General features: G+C 46.1%; 1 protein-coding gene across 1 annotated transcript in view; it reads right to left on the minus strand.

Annotated features, from left to right (window-relative positions):
* Positions 1–27363, minus strand: part of PPP2R2B (protein phosphatase 2 regulatory subunit Bbeta) — a 143729-nt gene that overhangs the window by 14952 nt on the left and 101414 nt on the right. The window contains exons 5-6 of the mRNA XM_029583902.1: positions 7709–7886; positions 1727–1891 (exon numbers count right to left, since the gene is read on the minus strand). Coding sequence (XP_029439762.1) covers positions 1727–1891; positions 7709–7886 — 343 coding nt within the window. The remainder of the gene's footprint in view (positions 1–1726; positions 1892–7708; positions 7887–27363) is intronic.

Consider the following 27363-nt stretch of genomic DNA (forward strand, 5'->3'; position numbering starts at 1 on the left):
GTAGAGGGCCTTCTGTGGGTGTACTGGAGAAGGACTGGATGAACGAGTAGAGGCTTCGGCAAACTGATGATCCCAAGTATGTGCAGAACTAAATATTTTCAGAACAGTATAGGAGCATACTTTATAAAATACAGGTACCTGCTTCTGCGTGTAAATCAGGGTTATTACACCTGCATGTTATATTTTTACGCATCTAAAATATACGCGCGCATCTTTATAAAATGTGTAAAATATGCGGTTTCTTGCGCTGGAGATATTTGTGCATACGCACAGGTATTTTTGTAGCAGAAATGTACGATATTATAACTGTTCTGCTCTTGCCGCACGTTTATAAAATGCTAGCATTAATCTCTGTGTGCCCACTCACCCGAGCAAACGCTGTACCGTGGATAGACTTGAAAGTTAGGCTCTTAGATTGTACGACTTTGAGGCAAGGACTACTTATACCTGGAAAAAAAGGCTGTAAACCACCTTCAGCTAAAATTGGAAAGGCAGGGTAGAAATACAAATTTAATGCTCCATAAACTAAATACAATACTCAGCGATTCTAAGTCATTTGACTGTAAGGAAGAGAGAACTCAAATTCCCTACAAAACGTTACTCTCCAGAATGCTAAGAGCATTTTATTTTTCTTTAAGGTTACGGGAAAAAATCTTAAAACACCTTTTATCATATAATAGCAATGATCCCCCTATAGACAAAGCAATTACTGGTGTATAATGCCCCATCTGGGTAAAAGGACTCCTGTTCCACCTCAAACCTTCAAATTCCGTAAATACATGAACTACACTAAGTGTCCCCACCAAAGATCATTAATACATATCATCCATTTTTTCAAGACGTAATATTTTCCTTAATTTCAATAATGTTATTTTACGAGTATTTTACTTGGTTTTCTGTTTTCCTGGAATTTCTTTGACACAATATTTCTGAATATTCGGCAACATCTGGCTTTCCCAATATCTGGAACCTGAAACTATCTTTCTTGTTGAATTTAGACCTTTGCCAATTTGCCTCTCTGTGTTAGGGATGTGCATTTGTTTTAGCCAAATGGATAGAACGTTCTGAATGAGTCTATTTTTGGTTCATTTCAAATGTAAAGAACCAAAAATGGACTCATTTAAAAAAAAAAATCTGAAAATTATTTGGAATTTTTAGTTTGGTAGCAGAAATCTACGATATTATAACTGTTCTGCTTTACTATTTACCAGCACAGCTGGCCTCCCTGGCTTCTGCTTACCCCACTGGGGGTTCCAAGATAGAAAGGGGGGCAGGATCGAACCCCAGTCCCTCCAGCCTCACTGGTTCTGATTTTAAAAACGGCGTCAGTCTCAGGGCCGGCAACAAGTTATTTTATGGACCCCTATTGCTTGCCACTGAGACCGGTGTTATTTTTTAAACCAGAAACAGCAGAAGTAACTGGGGCTCGCTCTTGCCCCTTTCTAGCTTGGAAACCCTTGATGGGGGTAAGTAGGGACTGTGGGTGGAGCGTTTCTTTTTGTTTATCTAATGTTTATTTCAATTTTAAAAACAAACCGAATCCAGCGAACATTAAACAAAGTGAATCCCGAAACCCCCATTTCCCCCTGAAACAAACAAAAAAAACCCCCTAAACCAAAATGAATATAAATCTAAATAAATAAATACATTTTCCTCCTGTACATCCCCACTTTGTGCTTAGAACTGTGAAGGTCTTGGTGCAACAAAGACTGGTGGAGAAGCTTACATTTGGCGTGTTTGTCACACAGAGCTGACGATCGCATGTCACACAGTCTTAGCGTCCCTTTACTGCTGCTGTACACAAAAGTGTTGCAGTGGTGTGGGTGAAATTCAGCTGCTGTGATGACTTCCGTTAGCTCTTCCATGTTGGCCGGTTTAATATCTACAATATCTGCAATGAGCAAGTCAAGGATAAAACACAGCCTTGCGTGCTCAAGTTGCAAAATGCAGAGTTGATGAACGTCCATCCTGAGCAAGAAGCAGCTCTATTACTTAGAAATGAAAACAAAACAAAATCATTAGTTCTATTTTCTGCCTCCAGAAGATTTCCTTATTCCAGCGTGTTTCAATAGAAATCTGTTTTTTTTTCTCCAAATTTTTTTTTTTGTAATTATCTTCCATTTTCTAGTGAATTGATTGTTCATGAAAGGTGCCAGGATGACCGCATTAGAAACTGCATAATCAGGCCGATGCACTATAGTCTGGCCCAATTGGAATCCCTGTCGGCAGTGAGTGAAGGAGTGAATACATTCATATTAAGAGTGGGACACTTGATATTAATTTATTCACTCCTTCACTTCCTGCCGATTGGTCCATTCAGTGTCACATGTCAGTGACAGGACCAATTAGGAACAGCTGGGACGGGGAGGGAACTCTGGCCAGGCTGTTCTAGGTGCACAGCCACTTCTCCTGGGCACCGGATGTAGAGCGCTAGGGATGCACAAATTACCCGTCTCGGGTCCCCCTTTCAGTGCGGCAGCTCATCTGCTTATTGCATCGAGCGCCCAGGAGAGGTGGATACGCGTGCGTTTTTTACGCGCTGATATCGAATTGGCCTGCATGCGCAGATGCAGCAGGACAATAGCAAAACAGATTTCCTTCCCCTCCCCACCTCCGTCACCACATAAGCAGAGCATGGGTTGTGAACCGTGCAAGCTTCCCCCCCCCCCCCCGTCTGGCCACTCCGCCTCAACCCTAGAGGGAGACCGTGTCTAAGGCAGTTTAGTCATCGAGTCTTAATAATGGCATGCACCAAATTCTTCGACCCTCTTTCAGACAGAAAAATTATCCTTAACTTTGTCAAACAGGGTTGCTACAGAGATGAAAGACTCTAGGAAGGGTCCATAAGAGTCTGAGAGCAGGTATGACACCAGGAAACGTGTTGCATATTTTTTTTCCGTGCTTGGTCTTCTTTCTACAATAATGGGAGCGCTCTCATCAGAGCCTGAGCCCTCCTTGTAGTTTTACATGTGGTCCATCTCTTCCAGACTTAGAAAAGGCAAGGCAGAAGTGCCCATCCATCTGGGCACTCGCATTCAGCAACAGAGAATGCTCATCAGTAAGCCTGCAGCAGCTCGTTGGACCTATAGGTGCTGCAGCAAAGAAAGAAAGTTTAATTTCATTAGAAGGATACATTATCTGGAATTCCGACAGCTACATGTGCAGACATGTAAATGTGATAGCACTTCACACAAGCAACTTGCACCCTCTCTGAAAGATGTGGGGCATGCCAACGCAGCTCTTTGCCGTGTTAATCTACTTGGTGAAAAGTATCAATAGCTAAAATGCTGAAATTCCTGCTGATAAGACACAGGAAAAACAAGTCTCCATGCTCAAGCACATAATAAAAAATTATTTGGATGCGCAACAATATTACATCATCGTAAGATCAACTGTGGGCAAAGAGACGTTAAGTCAAACTCCTGTCAAAAAGAAAATGCAAAGCGACAAAGAAAGTCCTGGAGAAACAAATCCTTCCGTACGTATATGCTTGATCCCAAGAGTGTCTTGCAGCTCCATATTAAAAAGAAACAAAGGCTTTAAAGTGAAGTCACCAAGGCTCGGCTCAGCTATAAATGCTATTTTAGGTTCACTTCCTCGCTGTAGAGGGGAAAGGTTGCTTTCCGAGCCATAAAGATCATCATGGATGACCGTCTTCATCAATCTGCTCCTGACGTCCGGTGGCCGGTCGTTGGTGGCAGGAAATTTTTGCATCCCACACTTCCATCACAATACGCAGCATGAGCCCAGCTTCAGTCTGTGCGGGGAGAAAACAGCGCCGCGTCCGTTCAAGGCCTCATGGCAAGAAAATTAGGCACCCGCTGTTCAAGCAGTGCGTGGAGCAGAGCGGGATAAAATGCAGAGTCAGACCTTCCAGCCTAATATCGATGACCAAGAAACCCTAGACAGAAGAATGCTTTCTACAGAGCTGCTGAGAGCAGGATGTTAAAAACCTTCTCCTTCTCTTACTAGCAGAGGTATCAGACTTTGGTCCTATGTCCTAAGCATTTTTCCCATAGAAACAAAACGGGCTCCTTAAGGAGAAACTTGCGTATAATCTGAAGTTTAACATTACTACTCGAGCAGAGGTTTGTTTATTTTTTTTTTAATGGGGACATCTTAGTACGCCGAGTCAGGATTCATGGGAAACATGAAAACTATACAGGTTTGAAGGCTCTTCCCTTTTTCCTCTACGTTTTGCTTACACAGTGTCTTTTTCATTTATCCCCGATCTCCTGAAATCTCTCCGATGTGCCCCCCCCGGGCAAGACGTTCACGACCCCCGGCTTTACAATTCGGCTGATCCTCAGCTTATGCCTCACGGTCGCCTTCTGTTTTTAAATGAACTTTTCTGGGCCACTGGCTCCCATGCGGCACTTAGCAAACCCAGACTCCTGCAGGAATCCAATAGTTCGTTTAACCGTTTCCAGAAAAAAAAAATTCAGTAATAATACTGTAAGTATCCTCTTGCTCTCATCTGCACTGAGCATATGTCTGCAGCTTCTGATCCTATGAGTCACTTTTGCACACGCATGTGCACGCGTGAAAAAGGGGCAGGCTAGGGACAATCGTGGGCGGGGCCAACAGTTATGTGACTAAGCTAGGTTACGCTGTGTTATCTAGCTAATTCTGAATAGCAGAGCCAGCTGGTTAAACCTGAGCCAGATGTGTCCAAAATACTCAAAAGTCAGCTTGTGACATCTTCCTAAATGCCTCTGAATATGAGCCTCTGCCAGCTGGACAGATTTATGTCCTAGCAGAACCATCCCATCAGGCATCAAGTACTTACCTAGCTAGCCATGGTTGCCTATCAGCCGCAGAAGGGTTAAAAGATTAGAGGGAATTTGCTAAGCTCCTATATGGACTGAAAGCTTTTGTTTTCCATAATAATTTAAAAGCAATCTCATCTTATTCTCTAGAGGGCTTATTTTTAACAAGTAAAAAGCAGATATCATAAATTATATAGGAGATACAAGGAACAGCAGCCTAAAAGCAGGGTTTAGCCGACTCTGTGACAATAACGTACTGCCAGCTTGCCTGGCTGATTCCGTCGTAAATACGAGCTGTCAGCTGCAACGGTGCCGAGTCCTACCATTAACATAATAAGGGATGCCTTTTTGTTTTAAGTTCTGGGAATAAAGTGCTTAAGTGCTGCTACCTGTAGTTTCACCGAAGGCGGAAAGCTCTTATTAATTTCATCCCGAAAGTGCTTCCCCCTTCATGCTCCTCTGTCTTTTCAATATGTACACGGCCAATTCAGCAGCAGGATCCCCGAAAACCTGCTCTTTTGTTCTCCGAAGAAACAGGAGCTGTGCCTCATCTGGACCTTAAGTGGAGGGGCTGTGCTTTTGCACAGGAATCTCTCATTCATGAGAGGCGCTGGGCTGCACAAAGGGCCTGAATTCTACAGCGGCTGAAGCTGCCTGCCGTCTGCACTCCTTTAAACACTTTCACACTTGTCCTGTATGATCAGATCTGCCTAAATGGTTTTGCACGCCTTTCTGGAAGGCGATGCTGTCCCCCAGGCACTGGGCATGAATACCCCTGTGAGCACACCTTCCAGGGCCAATCAAGACTTTTCATGCAAGGCTTGGCAGCTTCTGACTACAAAACCTTCTTTAATTACTAAGAATCATTCCCTTTCTTATGTTTTGATTGCACTATCTAAACACGAATTAAATAAAAACAAAAAGATTAATTCCCCAACTACAGGGTGTAACCGTAGTGGCACAGAGGATCAGCACATGCTCTCCTCCTCCTTTTTCCATCAAATATATTAAATTAAAAGCATCACTGAATAAATAATTCATTTAGCTAATCGATAGGTTAACCTTCAGACAATTAGCTTCTACTAGATTTCATATGCCTCTTCCTCTAATGGATGCAGTTACGAAGGGGTTACAATTATATTTATTAAGATTTCTTAAATCGCTTAACGCTGCAATAGGTCTAAGCGATGTACAATAGGGAACAAACAATAGGTTAACAATACGGTAAGATTTGCAATGCATGCAACGCTTAACGCTGCAATAGGTCTAAGCGATGTACAATAGGGAACAAACAATAGGTTAACAATACGGTAAGATTTGCAATGCATGCAACGCTTAACGCTGCAATAGGTCTAAGCGATGTACAATAGGGAACAAACAATAGGTTAACAATACGGTAAGATTTGCAGTGCATGCAACCAGTCCTAGCATATCTTTAGTACTCCAGGAAAATATCAGCATCACTCTTCCTCACACCACTCCTGCTTCAGGCATCTTCTGACTCATCAAAGGAATGCCAACATCCACCCCCCCCCCCCATCTCTCCTACAGTCAAAATTCAGCAACTGGTCTTGGCCATGAGCTGCCCCCTGGAGACCTGCAGCTGTGTGGCATCTGATCTGCTGGCATGCTATAAACTAAATGCCAACCCAACAATGCCTTTCATACCGTAACTAATTATAATGCACCTTTCGTATTTTAGGGATGCGTGCCATTTTAAAGTCAAATGGGAACACCTATGAAATTTAATTTAAAAAAAAACAAACTCCTTCTTCTAGGTGACTCAAGGCCAGTCCAAGAGCATTTGGTGTTCTAGAAGCATCTGTGGTCAAGCACCCTACTCCTCCCTCAACTTGCCTCTTGGTAGTAGCTCCAGTACAGCTTTCCCTTCTACCAGTGGTAGCAGTGGCTCCACCACAGTTCTCCCTCCTACCAGCAGCAGCAGTGGCTCTAGCATAGCACAGCGTTCCCTCCTACCGGCAGCAGCAGTGGCTCCAGCACAGTGCTCCCTCCTACCGGCAGCAGTGGCTCCAGCATAGTGCTCCCTCCTACCAGCAGCAGCAGTGGCTCCAGCACAGCGCTCCCTCCTACCGGCAGCAGCAGTGGCTCCAGCACAGTGCTCCCTCCTACCGGCAGCAGTGGCTCCAGCACAGTGCTCCCTCCTACCAGCACAGCACTCCCTCCTACCGGCAGCAGTGGCTCCAGCATAGCACAGCGTTCCCTCCTTCCAGCAGCAGCAGTGGCTCCAGCACAGTGCTCCCTCCTACCGGCAGCAGTGGCTCTAGCATAGCACATTGTTCCCTCCTACCGGCAGCAGTGGCTCCAGCACAGTGCTCCCTCCTACCGGCGGCAGCAGTGGCTCCAGCATAGCACAGCATTCCCACCTACCGGCAGCAGTGGCTCCAGCACAGTGCTCCCTCCTACCGGCAGCAGCAGTGGCTCCAGTACAGTGCTCCCTCCTACCGGCAGCATCAGTGGCTCCAGTACAGTGCTCCCTCCTACCAGCACAGCGCTCCCTCCTACCGGCAGCAGTGGCTCCAGCATAGCATAGCGTTTCCTCCTACCGGCAGCAGCAGTGGCTCCAGCACAGCGCTCCCTCCTACTGGCAGCAGCAGTGGCTCCAGCACAGCGTTCCCTCCTACCAGCAGCAGCAGTGACTCCAGCACAGCGCTCCCTCCTACCGGCAGCAGCAGTGGCTCCAGCACAGTGCTCCCTCCTTTGGCAGTATTGCCCTCGGGGCCTTGAAGTGGCTGGATTTTTCTGCCCCCCAAATTTTGGTGCTATAGGTGACTGCTTAGTTTTCCCAATTAAGCACAGGCCCTGACATGTCTGCACCACTGAAGGATGAAAACCAAATGGATCAGGAGTCTCTCTTACAGCAAATACCCTTTTGACCAGACGTTACACCGCACAAACTTTTTTTTTGACAGGAAGGATACTAAAACTTCGATTGGTTATTTCAAGGTTCCAGAGGTTTATGCGCAGATCATCGGCTGACATGTAGGTTTCATAGTCACTATTCACTGATATTGAATTGATGTGATACGTGTGCGCATTGGAGAAGATTCTTCTGGGAGTGGCCTCGACCATTAAATCCATGGGTCTTAGCACGGGTACCTGTCCAGAGAAATGGCAAGAAGGTAACATTAGCAAATGTTAAGAATAAACTAACTTCTCTGAAGAACCTGTACCACATTCTTAAGTCGCAAATCATGCAACCCAATTTTACCTATTTTAAATAGATAGGAGAGTCTATTGTAGGAATAGTCTGGGGTATAATTACCGTGTGATAAATTCACTGTGTTTTAAATAGTGTGAGAGTTAGCATTGGTTTCTGCTGCTAGAAGCTGCCTAATTAGAACCAAAATGGTCCCTTTCTCTTCTGATGTCTTATTAAAGTGGTTGATGTGCTGAAGCTAGGTTAAAATTAGCCTCGCTATTCCTGCCACTGGAGCCTGGATTGATTGGGCTCCTTGTTACATGTCATTAGAAAAGCAACAGAGGGAGTGAACGGGGGGGATGGGATGACACACTATAGCATTAACGTGTAACACCAGGGTAAAAAAAACAACAGATGTGATAAAACCCCAATGCCAGTGACTGTAACACCAGGGCAACAGGTGTAATAAAACAGTATGTGATAAAACCCCAATGCCAGTAACTATAACACCAGGGCAACAGGTGTAATAAAACAGTATGCGATAAAACCCCAATGCCAGTGACTGTAACACCAGGGTAACAGGTGTAATAAAACCCCAACACCAGTGACTGTAACACCAGGGTAAAAGGTGTGATAAAACCCCAACACCAGTGACTGTAACACCAGGGCAACAGGTGTAATAAAACAGTATGCGATAAAACCCTAATGCCAGTGACTGTAACACCAGGGTAACAGGTGTGATAAAACAGTATGCGATAAAACCCCAATGCCAGTGACTGTAACACCAGGGTAACAGGTGTGATAAAACAGTATGCGATAAAACCCCAATGCCAGTGACTGTAACACCAGGGTAACAGGTGTAATAAAACAGTATGCGATAAAACCCTAATGCCAGTGACTGTAACACCAGGGCAACAGGTGTAATAAAACAGTATGCGATAAAACCCCAACGCCAGTGACTGTAACACCAGGGTAACAGGTGTAATAAAACAGTATGCGATAAAACCCCAATGCCAGTGACTGTAACACCAGGGTAACAGGTGTAATAAAACAGTATGCGATAAAACCCCAATGCCAATGACTAACACCAGGGTAAAAGGTGTGATAAAACCCCAATGCCAGTGACTGTAACACCAGGGTCACAGGTGTAATAAAACCCCAATGCCAGTAACTGTAACACCAGGGTAACAGGTGTAATAAAACAGTATGCGATAAAACCCCAATGCCAGTAACTGTAACACCAGGGTAACAGGTGTAATAAAACAGTATGCGATAAAACCCCAATGCCAATGACTGTAACACCAGGGTAACAGGTGTAATAAAACAGTATGCGATAAAACCCCAATGCCAGTGACTAACACCAGGGTAAAAGGTGTAATAAAACAGTATGCGATAAAACCCCAATGCCAATGACTAACACCAGGGTAAAAGGTGTGATAAAACCCCAATGCCAGTGACTGTAACACCAGGGTCACAGGTGTAATAAAACCCCAATGCCAGTAACTGTAACACCAGGGTAACAGGTGTAATAAAACAGTATGCGATAAAACCCCAATGCCAGTGACTAACACCAGGGTAAAAGGTGTAATAAAACAGTATGCGATAAAACCCCAATGCCAATGACTGTAACACCAGGGTAACAGGTGTAATAAAACAGTATGCGATAAAACCCCAATGCCAGTGACTAACACCAGGGTAAAAGGTGTAATAAAACAGTATGCGATAAAACCCCAATGCCAGTAACTGTAACACCAGGGTAACAGGTGTAATAAAACAGTATGCGATAAAACCCCAATGCCAATGACTAACACCAGGGTAAAAGGTGTGATAAAACCCCAATGCCAGTGACTGTAATACCAGGGTCACAGGTGTAATAAAACCCCAATGCCAGTAACTGTAACACCAGGGTCACAGGTGTAATAAAACCCCAATGCCAGTAACTGTAACACCAGGGTAACAGGTGTAATAAAACAGTATGCGATAAAACCCCAACGCCAGTGACTGTAACACCAGGGTAACAGGTGTAATAAAACGGTATGCGATAAAACCCCAACTCCAGTGACTGTAACACCAGGGTAACAGGTGTAATAAAACAGTATGCGATAAAACCCCAACGCCAGTGACTGTAACACCAGGGTAGCAGGTGTAATAAAACAGTATGCGATAAAACCCCAACTCCAGTGACTGTAACACCAGGGTAACAGGTGTGATAAAACCCCAATGCCAGTGACTGTAACACCAGGGTCACAGGTGTGATAAAACCCCAATGCCAGTGACTGTAACACCAGGGTAACAGGTGTAATAAAACCCCAATGCCAGTGACTGTAACACCAGGGTAACAGGTGTGATAAAACCCCAATGCCAGTGACTGTAACACCAGGGTAACAGGTGTGATAAAACCCCAATGCCAGTGACTGTAACACCAGGGTAACAGGTGTGATAAAACCCCAATGCCAGTGACTGTAACACCAGGGTAACAGGTGTAATAAAACCCCAATGCCAGTGACTGTAACACCAGGGTAACAGGTGTGATAAAACCCCAATGCCAGTGACTGTAACACCAGGGTAACAGGTATGATAAAACCCCAATGCCAGTGACTGTAACACCAGGGTAACAGGAGTAATAAAACAGTATGCGATAAAACCCCAATGCCAGTGACTGTAACACCAGGGTAAAAGGTGTAATAAAACAGTATGCGATAAAACCCCAATGCCAGTGACTGTAACACCAGGGTAACAGGAGTAATAAAACAGTATGCGATAAAACCCCAATGCCAGTGACTGTAACACCAGGGTAACAGGAGTAATAAAACAGTATGCGATAAAACCCCAATGCCAGTAACCGGGTGATATTAGCTCAGTGCCACAGAAATGCCACCTGCACAAGCTTTTTGGTTCACGTTCCACTGTGGAAAGATGACCAAATTTAACACACCACACCTGCAAAATGTAAGTGCTGCAACTGGCTAGAAGCTGCCAAAATGTTTCCCCCACTTCCAAGGAAGGCAACAGTCTGGGTTTTGGTGTGCGATTTGAAACAGAAGCCAGTGTAGCGTGTTCATTAGGCTGTGTAGTGACCAAAAAAAACAGGAGAAATGGATCGGTGTATATCAAAGAGACTTTATTCTGACACAATGCATGCATCCTGTTTTTTGGTCGCTACATAGCCAACTTGGATCGGCTTCCAGTCTGTTTTTCGTGTGTTCAATAGGCTACAGCCTTGGGCTTCACTCCTGCACGCCATAACAGACGCAGCCAGACCCTCACTCCACCTTCTTTCACATCGTATTCAATAAGCACACAACACACTGGTATGGGAACATCAAGGCCGCAGCTTTATTAACAAAATAACCAGCCCGAGCCCCTTATACAACATATAACTCCAGTTATCCGCCGCCGGCCAGCAAGGTGACCAACCCCCCAGGCCACCCGGCCTGGTCCTAGTTAGACGGGTAACGCTCCACCCGGTATGTGCCCCCAACTGGCTACCCGTCGAGGCACCACCTGTCCCCTAAAGAGACTCGGGCAAACCGCCAACCCCAGCTGCGACCGCCATAAACCAACCCATTACAAACACGGTGCATAACGCAAGGGCGGGAGGATCGCTGCTCGTTCAGGGATCCCGCGGGCCAGAGGCACGCAGCCGCTGCACGTGGCCCTTAAATAGGGCTCCCTACTCCCGATACTCCCCGCGGCGCTCTCCGATCCGATCGCGCCGCGAGGGAGTATTCAAAGATTCACCCGGGAACTCGGGGCTCCTTCCTCCACCCCTTCCGGCTTCAAGCTGCCGGAGCTCGTCTGGCGCTCCTTAACCTCAGGCAGCCCGGCCCTCCGGCTGAACTGCCCCCTTACAGAACCGCGAAGGTGAACAAGAGAGCCCAAGGACAAGGGTAAAAACCAGTTCTGTCATCCAAACAGAACTGAGATAACCCCGCAGCGTGGAAACAAAGGAGGGTTAAGAGCTGGAGCTCCGGGGAAGGCACGGAGACAGAGCTACGCAGCCGCAGACTCCAACTCAGTCTCCTTTTCTCCTGCCTCTCCAAATAGGTTAAGTGCTGCAAGACTGCAAACGCTTCTCCAGCTGCACCTAACACGTCCTGGATTGTTTGGGGGTTTTTTTTTTTTTACATTTTAATTACTCGCTAGAACGGTGGAAATAAGATGACACACATTAAAGGCCTCATCTGGCAAATAGAATCAAAACCAACACCGTAAGTTTATTTCGATTGCAATTGTTGATTTAAATTGATTGTAATCCACCTCGGGGCTAATTCTTGGTTGAAGGCAGAACAGCAAAATGTCTATCAGTAATAAAAAAGGGATACTGCAGCCACTGACGCACGCGGAGCTCTCTTCCCTCTTTCTGTGGAGCAAGGGGCAGAGCTGCGGCTGGCAGAGACAGACGGGAGCAGCTTTAAATGGGGAAAAATGTCCTATTTATCAGAACGACTGCTTCTGCAGTAAGTTTTCTGTACAATGGGCATCCAGCACAAATGCAGATCAGAATAAAACAGAAGATGGAGAGACATAATTATCGCCCTGCAAATGTCAGCAGTGCTCTTTACAGAAGGAACGCAGATCTGGGCGTGGGGGTTGCTTCTCTTTCACCATAAGATGAGCTCCTTTGCATTCTCTCCTGCCCCCCCCCCAGAAAATTTCCATGGCTGTCGGGGGGGGGGGGGTAGGTTATTGGGGGGGTTCGAGTATGACAGTCAGGACATGGGACCTGCCAGCTTGGAGCCGGAGCGTTAATGTGATGGGCCTGCTTTCTAATTCAGGCTGACACCTTCCATGATGCATCATTTGCTGCTGAAGGACTCTGTGCCACCATCTGGGGGCTTGGGCTAGCATTCTGCAGGCTGTCATTTCTAGCTCGCTGTCATGCAAGATGATGGCTTTGGGAAGGTAAGAGGGTTCTCATCTGTTTCCTGAGCACTCAGCTCTTCTCCCCCTCCCCTCATCAGGATCTTAATGTAGAGTAGAGAAGGATTCTCAGACTGCTGTCGCCGTGCTCCCCCTTTTCAGAAGCCTCGAGATAATACGATCGTCGAGATATAAATGCTAGCCCTCTAACTAGGTCCATATTAATGTAGTGCTGCTGCTGGGCTGCGCACATATAAACTGCCAGGGCTCTCGGAGGTGTTTTTCATTAAGCAGAGCTGGTTTCCTGAGGATGAGGTGGGGAGGTGTGCATTATACAATACAGCTTTCTTTCTCCCCCCCAGAGCATTATATGACTGTCGCCAAGAAAAGAAAAACACCAAGGCATAATTTAAAATCCTTCTGTTTTCCCCCTGCCTTTACCATATTTCAAGCACTTAGTGGAGAATACGCATCACAGATCTAGCCTAGGCGTCTCATCAAATTGTGTCATTAAGTGCAGATTTCACACAAAAAGAAGAAAAACCTTCCAGGAAAACTGCCTTTAGGCTCTGGGCTGGGCAGCCACCTGCTCATTGCAAACTTCACCTGCACAGAGAGTGCAGCGGGCAGTGCCACTTCACCCGGGGGGGGGAGGGGGTGCGCAGTGCTGGGCCTGTTCCGGAAATGCAGCGCCAGGCCACATCCGACCTTCGACCCCCAAATCAAACAGAAAAAGTGGCAGATGATTATTCCTAAAAAGGCATTTTCAGTTACGGCAGCCTGAAGGTTTCATCCGTTTCTACTAGAGATGTGAATCGTGTGATTGATCGTCTTAACGATCGATTTTGGCTGGGGGGGGGAGGGAATCTGATCGTCGCGTTTTTTGTTTTTTTTTTAAATCGTAAATCGGGGGAGGGCGGGAAAACCGGCACACTAAAACAACCCTAAAACCCACCCCGACCCTTTAAAATAAATCCCTCACCCTCCCGAACCCCCCCTAAATGTTTTAAATTACCTGGGGTCCAGTGGGGGGGGTCCCGGTGTGATCTTCCACTCTCGGGCCACGGCTGTGTTAATAGAAATGGCGCCGGCGCTACCTTTGCCCTGTCATATGACAGGGCAAAGGCAGCGCCGGAGCCATTTAGGTTCCTATCTCCCGACGTCACGAGTGCAGGAGGTCGCTCCCGGACCCCCGCTGGACCCCCAAGGACTTTTGGCCAGCTTGGGGGGGCCTCCTGACCCCCACAAGACTTACCAAAAGTCCAGCGGGGGTCCGGGAGCGACCTCCTGCACTCGTTGCCGTATTGCAAAATGGCGCCGGCCATATGGCCAGCGCCATTTTGCAATACGGCAATACGGCCATACGGCCGGCGCCATTTTGCAATACGGCAATACGGCCAGCGCCATTTTGCAATACGGCAACGAGTGCAAGAGGTCGCTCCCGGACCCCCGCTGGACTTTTGGCAAGTCTTGTGGGGGTCAGGAGGCCCCCCCAAGCTGGCCAAAAGTCCCTGGGGGTCCGGGAGCGATCTCCTGCGCTCGTGACGTCGGGGGACAGGAACCAAAATGGTGCCGGCGCTGCCTTTGCCCTGACAGGGCAAAGGTAGCGCCGGCGCCATTTCTATTAACGCAGCCGTGGCCCGAGAGTGGAAGATCACACCGGGACCCCCCACTGGACCCCAGGTAATTTAAAACATTTTGGGGGGGTTCGGGCGGGTGGGGGATTTATTTTAAAGGGCCGGGGGTGGGTTTTAGGGTTGTTTTAGTGTGCCGGTTTTCCCGCCCTCCCGCTTCCCCCGATTTATGATTTTTGACGATAAATCGGGGGAATTCCTATTGTATCGCGCCTCTAACAATTTTTTACGATTTAAAATATATCGGACGATATTTTAAATCGTCAAAAAACAATTCACATCCCTAGTTTCTACTGCAAGCAGGTACAGAGGGAGAGCGGGCAGAACGAGCCTGCACAACCCCCTTTGCTTTGCTGGGAAAGAGAAAAAAAAAAGAAAAGAAAAGCTGTATTTACCATGGCAACCTGCTTCATGTGTGTTACAATTCCTGGATGCACAGCACCTTTCAGGGAAACACAAAGCATGCACGTGAACCTTCACAATGGCCTGCATGTTCCCAAGGATACTGGGGAAGATCAATATTCAGGTTTTTTTTGTTTGGTTTTATATTTTTTTATTATTATTCTGTGCAGTTTTCAGCTTATAATTTCTTCCCGTCTCTCTCTCGTAAAGGCTGGCCTATGGCCTATGGCCGCCTGACTGTTTTCCAGCCCCAGTGTTTCTGTTGTGGTTGGAACCCAACTTGGGGCCCAACCGAAACTCAAACTGAAGCAGCAGCAGCTGTCAGGCGGGCGGTGCCGGGCGTCGTGGTAATGCGCGAGTGTAGTAGGTTTGTGAGCTCCTTTGCAGCAGGGACTGCCCCTCCTGTGTGTCTCTGTGGCGCTGCGGATGTCCAGCAGCGCTGTAAATTGATAAACAGTAGGGTGGCAGGGCGCATGCTCACTGGGGATGCTCCGCCATTTTAAAACATGAACTGTATTTGTGATGTCCTTTTGTATTTTCCTCCCCCCCCCCCCATCCGAAATGATGCAAAAAAAAAACCTACTGAAATATCATTTGTGATGTTTATGCTGTTTCAGCGTGCACGTGGTAGTCACAAAATTTAGTAAACAGCTGCATTAAAACCAAGGGGGAAATGCACTGGGTGGCTTCGTGGCCATGTGTGCTCCCCCGCGGGGCAGGAATCGGAAACAGAGCGGCCGAAAGTACCCGCGAAGCACAAGCACGGGAAAGTGAAGAGAACGCCAACTGTGAGAAAGTGAATTTTTTTTTTTTTAATGCAGGTACTTTTCCTGGCCAAAAAAATATGTGCGTTGCTGCCCCCGAGAATACACCCACCGAAAATGTGGGTAAAAGCAGACATGTGGACCAATGCACCACGGCTACCCACATACAGGACGGGCTAATTGTACATAGCCCTTTTACTAGGGTGAATAGACATTTCTACTGGTCAGTGGCTTTTGAAAATGACTCTCACAGCCACACGAAACCGCATTTTAACATGCACACCCTTAAAGCCCGATGCGCACATTAATTAGGAGACGAGTGAATAAGTTCAGCACGCACGAGCCTAGCGGATTTTAAAAGCCACCTGGATACGCGTGGAAATGCCGCGGCACGTCCATCTCAGAAGGTTTTTTTTTTTTTAAAAAAGGGGGCGGAGCGTTTCGGCGCACGAAGCAGAGACGTGCGCTTAAATTCTTTCATGCTCCAGCACGCACCGATGCCCCGTGCTGCGTAACTTTACTTCTGCTAAGGTTCCCGTGTAAGTCAGAGAATAAAGACACATAGGCAGATCGGCCGAGTTTTAAGGATCGGGGATAACTAGGGGAAGTGAAGGCTATGAAACCAGGGGGTTTGGAAGACCTCTCTCTCTCAAACGGGGAGCACTGGGAACAAAGGGGTAAACCTGGAAATGGCGGTCGGCAGGCACCCCCTTTTAAAATCCTCCGATTTACGCGGTAGAAGCTGCATTTGCACGCACTCGTGTGCACCCACTTGAAATCCGGCACACGTGCAGGTAGCTCTGCGCACGTGTAACGAGTTATAAAATAGTAAGGTCCCTGGGCGCAGGCCAACGAATGCACGCCAGTTTGAAAGTTGACCTTTTAGTGTTCAGCCTGGCAGAGATCGTGTGTGATCTGCTCGGTATCCACAGGTTCATTCACAGAAGCAGGGGGAGGGCCTGGAACGAAACTACCACCAGAAGAAAAATATCAACACGCTCACAGGCACACAAGGCCCTCCCACAGAGAAAGTAAACCAAGCCTCAAGGTGTCACCTTGATTCTTCCCAATACAAAAGGAAAGAGTCAAGCTACTTGGATTTATTTTCGTTTACATGTTCCTGTGAACACCCGTGAGCCGTCTGTCACGATTGTGCCTGCTACGCAGCCTCCCCGCCGACAGAGGTCACCGGCGAGCCTCGCTCACCCTCGCTCTAGCCACCTCCTTCCTGATCACATGATGCGGCACTTCCAGCCTGTCCATTCCCTCCAGCTTCTTCATCGAGTCAACTCGGCTCCTTGACCTGGCATTCATTGCCATGCTGTCCTGCCTTGCCTTGCTCAGTGGCTTTCTGGGCCTTCCTGTCCTGCGGCCTTTGGGACTTCTAGGTTCACCTAGCCCAGCCTTGTCCTGTTTGGGCTTTTTGTTGCCTGTTCTAGTCCTGTCCTTGTCCAATCCTCATCTAGTCTTGTCTTGTCCTGTCTTATCCTGTCCTGCCCAGTTTAGTTCCTTCTGTTTGCCTCTCTCCTTTGTCTCAGATTTTGCCCTTGTCCTCTGGTCTCAGCCCGTGGCTTCAGCCCTACCTGAATACCTCCTGCCTGCCCTTTGTCCCAACCTGCACCTGGCTCCCAGCCTGTGACATTTTCTAGCTCCAGCTAAGTCCTGCCGGCCACCAGAACCCAAGGGATCAACCTTGGGGGGGGGGGGGGGGGAAGGTGGCTGGCGTAGGCAGAAGACCCAGTCTAGACCTTCCCCCGAGTCTGGCCCTACTCCTGCTGGTGGAAATCCCAGCCCAGCCTGCTTGACCCGTAACACCGTCGGTAGGGAGCACTTTCCCTCATTACACAGCAGAAGAAACTCCAGAGTCCGATATGAAAAGGGGGCATCCCCAGACTACAGGGCCGGTCCTTCCTCCTTAGAAATAATTGTTGTGTTCCCCCCCCCCACCCACCCACCCATCATAGGTTATCGGAGATGCGGGGGGGGGGGGGGGGGAGGGGGGAACCAGACCTCCACCAAGCCAGATCCTCCTCCCCTCACCTTAGATTCCTGCAGCAGCTCCTTGAATAAAATTTGGTGCAGGGCCTGGGAGCCCTCGTGTGCCAACCAGTCCCTGTGGCAGCTGCACCCACCCCCTCGCATGGGCAGGGTTTCCCTGTTGCCACGGATACCCATGCAAGGGGTGCTGTGATGCTGGGCCTGTCGGCGCACGAAGGGTTCCCAGGCCCTGTGCCGAATTCTCTCTGAGGGGCCAGCACTGCTCTGCAGGACCAGCGGTGCCGCAGGAGGATGTAGGCCCGGACAGCAGTGGCAGCACCAGTACCTAAAAGCATTTGGCACTGGAGGCAGTGGCCTACATTGCCAACACCTAAATTTGGCCTGAGAAACCCTTTAGCATGTTTGTGACTTTTGCTTCGCCAGGAAGGCGTTCATGACGATGGACACCGTGCTCTGCCCCTACATAGACCTCGTATAGGCCTGAATATCGTGACACAAAGCAGCAGCCCAGAAAGTATTTTTATTTATTTTTTTTTTTATCAGATAGAAGTGTTCTGCAGTGCTGCACTGCAACTGGCGAAATTCAGCTGCCAGCTAATATTTCACAAGGAAACAGATTTTCCCCACACACGCTGCTCCTACCATTGTTGCGTAAAGATTGTCGGTGGAATACCCAGCCAAACGACCCGAAACTAATAATTTAATACACAAGCAACATAAAGAGGAGGAGAAAAGTCCTCAGCAGGTGACCTGTCTCCCACGCAGCCTCTGCCTGCGCTGTCATGCAAATCGGGAGCAGTGCAGGAGGGCTCTTAAATACGTCCCTTACTCCATCGCCAAACCAACCTGCAGGGCGGTAACTGGCATTATGTGCCCATTATTAAAGGGCAATTTAGTGCAACAAGCTAAATCCAGCACATACGAAAGCTGTCAAACAGAATAAACCATTAATAAATGAAATTGCTCTGCATTTTTTGTAGAAAGGAGAAAGACATTTTATTTCCTCTGCATGCATGTGGCACGTTTGAGAGGTATTACATCGTAAGTGCTCGGAAATGTTTTAATATGTATATGTGATATTCAGGGTTTGGTTTTTTGTTTTAAACTTGCTGCAGAAGGGTTACATTTCAAGAATTAATGAGGCATAATTTCGTTTCCAGCTACAAAATCTTTTCTCGCCGCCGCGGGGGTGAATGTGCTCAGAAAAGCAGGTTAAGTTACTCAGATTGACCTTGGCCATTCTACCAGATCTGCATTACCTTTGTTTAAGGCTCAGCTTCACAGATCACTCAGATAATCCTAGCATTGCATTAACGTTTTCCTGGCTCTAACCTAATTTAATTAGTTTGTCCAACCTTAAGTTTCAAACTCCGTTCACTGCAGCACACCCACTGGGAGTAGTTTGTTCTAGTGTTGGGCAATGGTTGAGTGACCGCACCTTCGACCTTCAGAGTCAGCATTGCAGAATATAGATCACAATGAAGAAATCGTTGTTGTCTACCTGTGTCCATCACTTTTGCATCAATTGTTTACCCTAATAGTAAATTTGTTTTATAAAAAAAGGAAAAACTACGATGTACAATAGATCAACCAGTGCCCAAGTGGAAATGCAGCTTCAGTCGGCACATGTGATGTGCAACGAACATCTCTCTCTGCAGAGGTGCTGGATCCTTATCTGAAGAACATTCTGGGGCATTTTATATCCCAGGGAGCAGTGGAGGAAAGGGATAGAACTGAATAAGGCCCTCAAGCCCGATGAAACTTCAGTTCGCTGGGAATACTGCATCCTTGCATTGCACAAATACAGATTTTTTTTTTACCCCTTAGGAAATCAAGGGAGGACACTGTGTCCATCCCTTCCATGTCCTTAAGTCTTGTCATGTAAATGTTTTATAACTAAATCCCCACCACACCTACCCTCTCTCAAAGGTCGCAAAGGAAGGGACTGGGCCCCGAGGACATTGTTCATGAATGCAGTGGATGTTTTTGGTGCCAAAGCAGGCTGAGAGCTTGTTTTATCCACTGCAAAGCACAGTGAGACTCGGTCAGTGCTGGGAGCGTGCACGAACAGCTTTTCCAGTTTCTTTCATTTTTATTTCATTCAGTTCTTTCACTGAACTGAAATAAACATTAAATTATAAAAAAAATATGGAAAGAAAGAAAAAAAACCTGTCCCCATCCTCTTTATCGGTGCCAAAATAGAAAAGTTAACCCCTCCCCCAGGTTTATGTACACGGGAAAACGCCCAGGGTGGGAGTGGGGATTTAATTTTGCTGTTTTGGTGTTTTCTCCCATCTTTTTCTTATTGACTTTCCAAAATCAAAGTCAAAGAAAACAAAATTTTGGAGGTATTTTTTGTTTTCGTTTTTAAACCACATGAAATGCGGGTGTTTTGTTGCATTTTTCATTTTGTGTGAAAACAAATTCACATCTCTAGTGGAACCAGGGTATCAAGAGAGTTTAAGAGAAATAGCTGTGACACTGTTCTTCTCGCGCAAAAGAAAATATTCTCAATGTTTGAAATCCTGCTGCTGAGGTGCAAACTGCGCCAAGCCTTCATGATGGGGTGGCCTGGCCCGGACTTTCTAACTCTGTTTCCCAGGGGGGAGCCGGGTCTGCCTCTGTAGGAAGGGAGGATCTTCACTGGGCTGAAGGCTTAGCCATCCACTCCTTCCCCTTGAAACATCTCTGAGTGCGTTTGAGCAGAACTGGCTATGGAGACGCCTTCCACCTTCCTCCACCAAATCTGCCAAGTGGCAAATTCCTTTTGGTCAGCAGGAAAAAAAGAGAGAACTTCTAACCCTTGTCAAATGAACTGGACTCCTGCCAGCAGCAGAACTTCCCATAGTAACCAGGTTGCTGCTTGGATTTATATTGTTTTGACCTGAGGACCTTCCTTCCCCTATAGGGAGGGAAGTTTAACGTATAGAATTGTAAAATATATGCTGTTTAGGAAAACCGATTAAGCCTGGGGAGAGTTAGCTTTTCCATTGATTTATTTTTTTGGTCTAATTGGTTTCCCAGGGGGGGAGGATTCCTCAGCCGAGTTTGGTCTGAAATGATGGAGGATTTATTTATTTATTTATTTATATAAAACAGACCCGGCACTAAGAACCAGCAAGCAATTCCTCGGAAGCCCCTAACAGAGTGGAGCAGAAGGCGCTATAGCAGGAGGTCATAGCAGGCCATTAGCAAGCACACGCTGAGGAAATGTAATGTTTTCCCGTCAGGCGGCTGAGAACAGCAGCTTCTATGTCTTGCAAGAAAAAGGGGGTGGAAAGGCACACAATTGTGATTCATCACCACCCAAAAAAACAGAAAAAGAACCAATACACTAGGGTTGGCAGTCAGCTCTCTGTTGTAAGAGACAGGCAGAGCCAGTACTGATTCTATCCAAGCTATGGCTATGGACCTCTTGCTTCTGCTTCAACCAGAGGACTTGGAAGCAGGTACCCACTGATACAATGGGGTGAAACCCAGACTGGCACGAGCTCTTAGGACACAGAGCTTGTTGATGACCCTTATAAGAAAAATCCAAACTCCGTATAATTGCCTGATCTACTGAAGTAATATTTGTTTACTACCATGCAACTGAAACATTTATTTAAAAAAATTAATAGGCCACCTTATCCAAGCTCTTAATTGGCTTACATAAAGCCATTTATATAATTTCAGTACTAATATACAATAAAAATAAAACATAATATACACTTGCAAATTAAACCAGAATAAAAGGTCATCAGTTTGCCTCTTCCTTCCTAATCTGCTTAAGAAGCTGTAGTGCAGATGGGAAGCTAATATGGTGGGAAAGCAGTGGAACGATAAATGTACACACATTCATGAGGCACTGAGAGCGTTGCCAAACAATGCGAAGCTTCGTCATTCATGGTCATGAGTCCAGCATTCACTGGGGAGGAGACTCTTACACTACTCATCAGTCCTTGAATAACCATTTGCACAACAAACAGTAGAAGGTGGTCAGCAGTATGAGGCAGACCTGAAAGGATATTTCTAAGTAAGCACAGAAGCATACACCTGCCCGAGACCCTGAACCCACCATTTTGTAATGCCAGCTGGGACGCATTGCCTGTGCTTTCAGAAGCAAAAGATACTACGAGATGAACCTTTCTGTAGATAAAAATGTTTATCTTCAGGTGTAACCCACACCTCCATCTTTCTTGTGACTCTCTCTTCCCATTGACACACAGGCCCTACACACGTTAGTAGATAGATTGAGCCATTAGCAATAAATGCTTCTATAGTTTGTATCCTCCAAGATATCATTATTTCCTCTATGTATTAGATTTAATATTATCCTGCCTTTTTATATTTTATGCTCAGCAATAAAACAGAGAAATGGGGAAGGTCTGACATAAGAAAGGTTTCTGACGTCTGTCACAAAGCAGCCAAGCCCCTAGTTCTCGTTGGGTTCAGAATGGATAAACTTGCTTTGCTGAATTCGGGAACTACATCTGAGCAATTGCTCCATATCTCCAACTATTCAGCCTCCTCCAAGGCTCAGAGATTAAAAAAAAACAAAAAAACCACAAGAAACTGGTAGGTATTCAAAGGAGCTGCTCCCTTCTCCTCTGCAAGGTTTGGCATGCCTTCGCAGATCCCGATCCATCTTCTCGGGATTCTGTGTATATTTTCGTTGCCGTTTTCATAATTGTCTCATTATGGAAGGATGTTGATATGCCTCAAACCCACCTGCAGCAACAAAAGCTGCGTTTCCATCGTTAGTAATTAAAATGGGCTGTAAAGATGCAAGCTAAAGAGAATGACTGGGTCTACGGTAAGAGACGACATGTTCAGAGTATGACAGCACATACGATGGGCTCCCAACTCCACTGAAGGCCAACATTAACGTCGTCTTTATAAAATGCAAGCCCTTTAGAGGATAAGGCCCCCCCCAGCATCTGAAATGCTCTTTCTTCCACCCATCTTTAACTCATTACATGCACCACGGGGCGCGCACAGTCAAATGGCAAACCTGTGCCATTGAGTGGAAGGGGAATGGGTTTACTTTAATAAACGTGCTTAGCTGTTCTTGACGGAACTGCCAGCAGGAGCCCCACTGAACTTTTCAATTATCATTTAATTACCAAGAAGAGCCTTGGCACAAATAGTGACTCAGGCAGCAGCACAATTATGGATATTTAGAGCGCGCCTACGGCTAATGGGCTCAGAATGGGACTGAGAAGGAATCGGCAGCCGTCGGTTCTTTGTGAAGAAGCTTTGTGCAACACCATGTGGTATAAATAGTCTGGCACTGCTGCCACAGCACCAAACGCCGCCCTCTCATGCTAAGCTTGGACAATTCCCTGTTCATTTGCACTTTGTCCTTGCTGTGCTTTGCACAGACGTGCCCTTCCCCATTCTGTGCCCACCATGGGCTTGATGTTTCCGATCCTCCAGAGAGAGGCGAGGAGAGAAGAATAAGTCTCTCGTCAGTGCCTTCCTTCCCTTCTCGCCCCATCCTCCTCCCTCCGCTGCCATTCGATTTATAAAGTGAAGCAACCACTGGTTTAAGAAGAGAAAATTGTCATCCTACTGCACCTTTTTTTTTTTTTTTGGTGCAGAGCTCTGATGATGTATAAAATCTCCTCTCGTGTCCAGATTCCCATTTCCCCCAGCGTGCATCTCTAGATGCTTTGTGCCGAGCACAGCATTGTGTTACAGGCGCTGCAGCGTGGGAGATTTTGCACTTTAGCAAAATGCGTGCATTAAAAGCAGCTTGTACGGACTGGGCTCTGAAGCTTAGGCTGAGGTTCCGAAAGCTCCCATGAAGGGGACGCATTCCACGGGCTGTGCTGCTGCTGCTGCTGTGGTGACGGGCAATGGTCATGCAAGCATGAGAGACAGGCGTGCACAGCAAGGACGAGCTCAGACTCCAACCAACCAAAGGGGATTCAAGTGTACCCAGGGTGGGAGTCAGAGAAGCTACATCTGTGGGAGAAACGGGGAGAACAAAGGAAGGAAAAAAAAAGGTGTTTTGCTAGATGTAGGGACTTGTAACCCTCATGCGGAGACACCATTAAAGGTGGAAATAATAAGAGAAACACACCACCACCAATAACATAGGATAAAAGATTAAGGTAACCAATCAACCGTGCATGCTGTCAGGATTCCTCGTCTATTGGAAAATAAATGACACTTGTATTATGAGGAGAAAGCAGATGTGTTCAAAGTAGCATGCAACATTAAAAGCCAATAAAATTTTAACATACACAAAAAAAAAAAGAAAGGGGGAAAACCCCCCAGCTCCATACTTTCCTGTTCACTACAACAGGCTGAGGTACTGCACTTCCCAGCTCATGGGGGATAACAATATTATGTAAAAATATGCAGATACAGGCACCCCCTGTGAGCTTCTCACGCGCACCAAAGGGAATAACCGGAAATTATTACACCCATTAACACGCTTGTGAAGGAAGTCACACGCATGAAGTCAGAAGGCGATCTGATTGGCTCACATCTTTGTCAGACTATATCGTGGTTAATACAAATACACAACATGGACAACCCCCAATGGGAACACCTGCACAGGGCACGGAGGGCGCAGTTCTACCAAGAACCAGGGGTTGACAGGTGTGTTCCCAGCAAATCACGTTTCTGATTTGCCCTTTGCACTCTAGAGAGGAAGCTTTTTCATCGTGCTATATCCTTTTGTTTTTTTATCCTGCTTAAGTAGAAATGGCTTTTGACTGCATCTCATGTGTCCCATCTGGTTGTTATTTTCAGGAGCAATGTTGGTTAGCATAATTTTAGCTTTTTTTTTTTTTAATGAGGTCGCATTCCATTTAGCATGCAGAATTAAGACTACTTCAGCAAGAAACCAAGCAATGTAATAACGCCAAGAGCTTTCCTGTGCCTCTTGCTCTATAGCTGTGGGGGTGCAGCTGATGGATGAGTGCTGTGCTTCTCAGAGAGATCTTGGACCAAAAAATACAGAACGGGAGAACATTATTTATTTACTGTTAACTCCAATAGCCGACTTCTCTCTACTAACATCGGTTATTATAAGCAGGAAAACATTTGAGTGAAAAAGACCCAATCATTCCAAAAACGTGTCCCTGCTGTTAGAGCATTTTTGAAAGTGATCAATATTGGGTCAGAGCACACCGTGTGCAAAAAGGCCTTAAACTTGCAAAGCAGATCCGGACTTTATATCTCACAATATCTGAAAGTGTGTGAAACCCCCTCAAAATTCCTCATTTAAAGATCATAGCTCCAGTTTTTGCTGGTTAAAATAAATAGCAGGAGGGCCTTCATTTAAAAAGCTAAATATCATCAGGACTTTTGTATCCCCACCCCCACCCCCAATCCCTGTTCTTTGTATTTTCCTCCTATCAGTTCTAATGTGAACCGGTGTGATGATGTACACTAATGTCGGTATATAAAAGTTTTAAATAAATATCATCAGGACTTCCATTTCACTGAAAAGCACAGCTTTTTCAAAGGGACTTGTAGTTAACGTAGGATTGTCCTTGCAATCCCACCTGTCCGATACATTCACTCAGCCAGCAACATGATGAACCGGCGCTCCGGGCACATTCTTTGATGCGAGGTCCACGGCCATCAACGTTTACTGCTTAGGGAGATGCCAGCTGCACCCGCTCCTTCCTACAGCACCTTTCAGGATGAGGGGCATCGTGGATTTTAGGAATGTTTTCTAAATATTTTATAAATATGCACCACATGCCAATATAGATATATAAAAGATTGTTACCAGCTTGCGCAGCGCTGTATGTCGTCATGAAACATACAGAAATGTTAAAACCTATTTCTATAATATACCTATCAGTAAACCCTAATGCTATCAAGCACTTTCTTTGAATGGTGTCTGATCTGAAGTGCTTTCTAATTTCTTAAGCACTCAAGCTCTGTTGGATGAACCAGAAGCTAAGGATGTTAGGAAATGCCCGGACCACAACTGAGTCTGAAAATTGGAAGAATGCACATTTATCTCTGTCTGTAGCTGTGGCCCTGGGTTCCATTTTTTTCTGCTCTCAATAATAGATACTAATGGTGGAACTGAAGAGTTTTTAATGAGGTTCTGCGTTGCTCCTTCACAACAGTATTATTCCTGTCCTCTGAAAAATTAAGGGGGATGATGTATATGAGCTGTGCATTTTTTGATGTGCGCCTCCTGAGCTGTCAAACCTCTGGAACTAATCTTAAGCTCGTCTTTCCTTTGTGTAAAAAGCAAGCTGTCAGCTTCCATGACCCGCCACACAAGTCAATCAACGCCACGGAGGTTAACCTCCTATCAGAACATCTTGATTTTTTTTTCCTTTGGGTTCAGGCAAGGCTAACGCATATGCCTATTCAGCAGCATTAGATTGATGACCATGCCGGCTGACCTCCCGCGACCTAATTTATTTTTGCTAATTGAAAATGTACATATCCATGCAGTGTAGTCATGTCAGCCATGCACTGCCCTGCCTGCGAGGGAGGAATCAATGAAGCATTCAGACATGTGGAAAGGAATCAACAGGGAAGACATGACCAGCTTTCTTAAAGAAAACGCTCTTTAAACTTGGGGATGGAGTGGGGAGGAGTAAAAATGCATGATTGAAGGAAGTTAGGTCACTGAGACTGGGGAGCTCCCTTCTGGAGCTTCCCAGTCTTGTTGTCCCGAAGTGTTTCGGACTTGTTGTCCCACACTTATTGTCCCGAAGGGTTTCGGACAATAAGTGTGGCTGGATGCTTTATGAAAATGACCAAGTCTCTTACTGTCTCTGCAGGCTCGGTTTACAAGCTTTAAATTTGTAACATCTTACTGTGGGTCAGTTTTCCATGCCTAAAGATCTTCATACTTTTTTTTCCACCAGAATGGAAGACTGTGAGCAGTCCTCTCACAGTTTCTGCTCACGCAATTCCAAAATATGAAACTCCGTTTTTTTTCATGCAGAGAAGCAAGAGCTAGTTTTCCATGGTACAGAACATGAATTTCTAATCGACATTTATCCCCTATGAGGAAAGACTGGAGGTTAGGGCTGTTCAGCTTGCAGAAGAGACGGCTGAGGGGGGATATGATAGAGGTCTTTAAGATCATGAAAGGTCTTGAACGAGTAGATGTGACTCGGTTATTTACACTTTCGAATAATAGAAGGACTAGGGGGCATTCCATGAAGTTAGCAAGTAGCACATTTAAGACTAATCGGAGAAAATTCTTTTTCACTCAATGCACAGTAGAGCTCTGGAATTTGTTGCCAGAGGATGTGGTTAGTGCAGTTAATGTAGCTGTGTTCAAAAAATGTTTGGATAAGTTCTTGGAGGAGAAGTCCAATAACTGCTATTAATCAAGTTTACTTAGGGAATAGCCACTGCTATTAATTGCATCAGTAACATGGGATCTTCTTAGTGTTTGGGTAATTCCCAGGTTCTTGTGGTCTGGTTTGGCCTCTGTTGGAAACAGGATGCTGGTTTGATGGACCCTTGGTCTGACCCAGCATGGCAATTTCTTATGTTCTTATCTTGTGCAATAGTAGATTATGCCCTAATGGGCAGCAGCCTAGCAGGATTCTATGTCTTAACCAGACCAGGTGCTACATTTGAACAACAGGCAAGAAAAAATCCTCAGGTAAGTAAAACATTAAATATTTAGAGCCTGATTTTTAAAGGCATTTATTTATTTATTGCAGGCACTTCAAAGCATATTATATTTACACAGTTAAAATTGAGTTTTGCACGTGTAAATACACTTGACCCATGTAAGTCAGCTTTTGAAAATTGGTACAATATATGCCATTGAATTATCCATAGGA

Source organism: Rhinatrema bivittatum, chromosome 18 (assembly GCF_901001135.1).
Source record: "Rhinatrema bivittatum chromosome 18, aRhiBiv1.1, whole genome shotgun sequence".
Lineage (NCBI taxonomy): Eukaryota > Metazoa > Chordata > Amphibia > Gymnophiona > Rhinatrematidae > Rhinatrema > Rhinatrema bivittatum.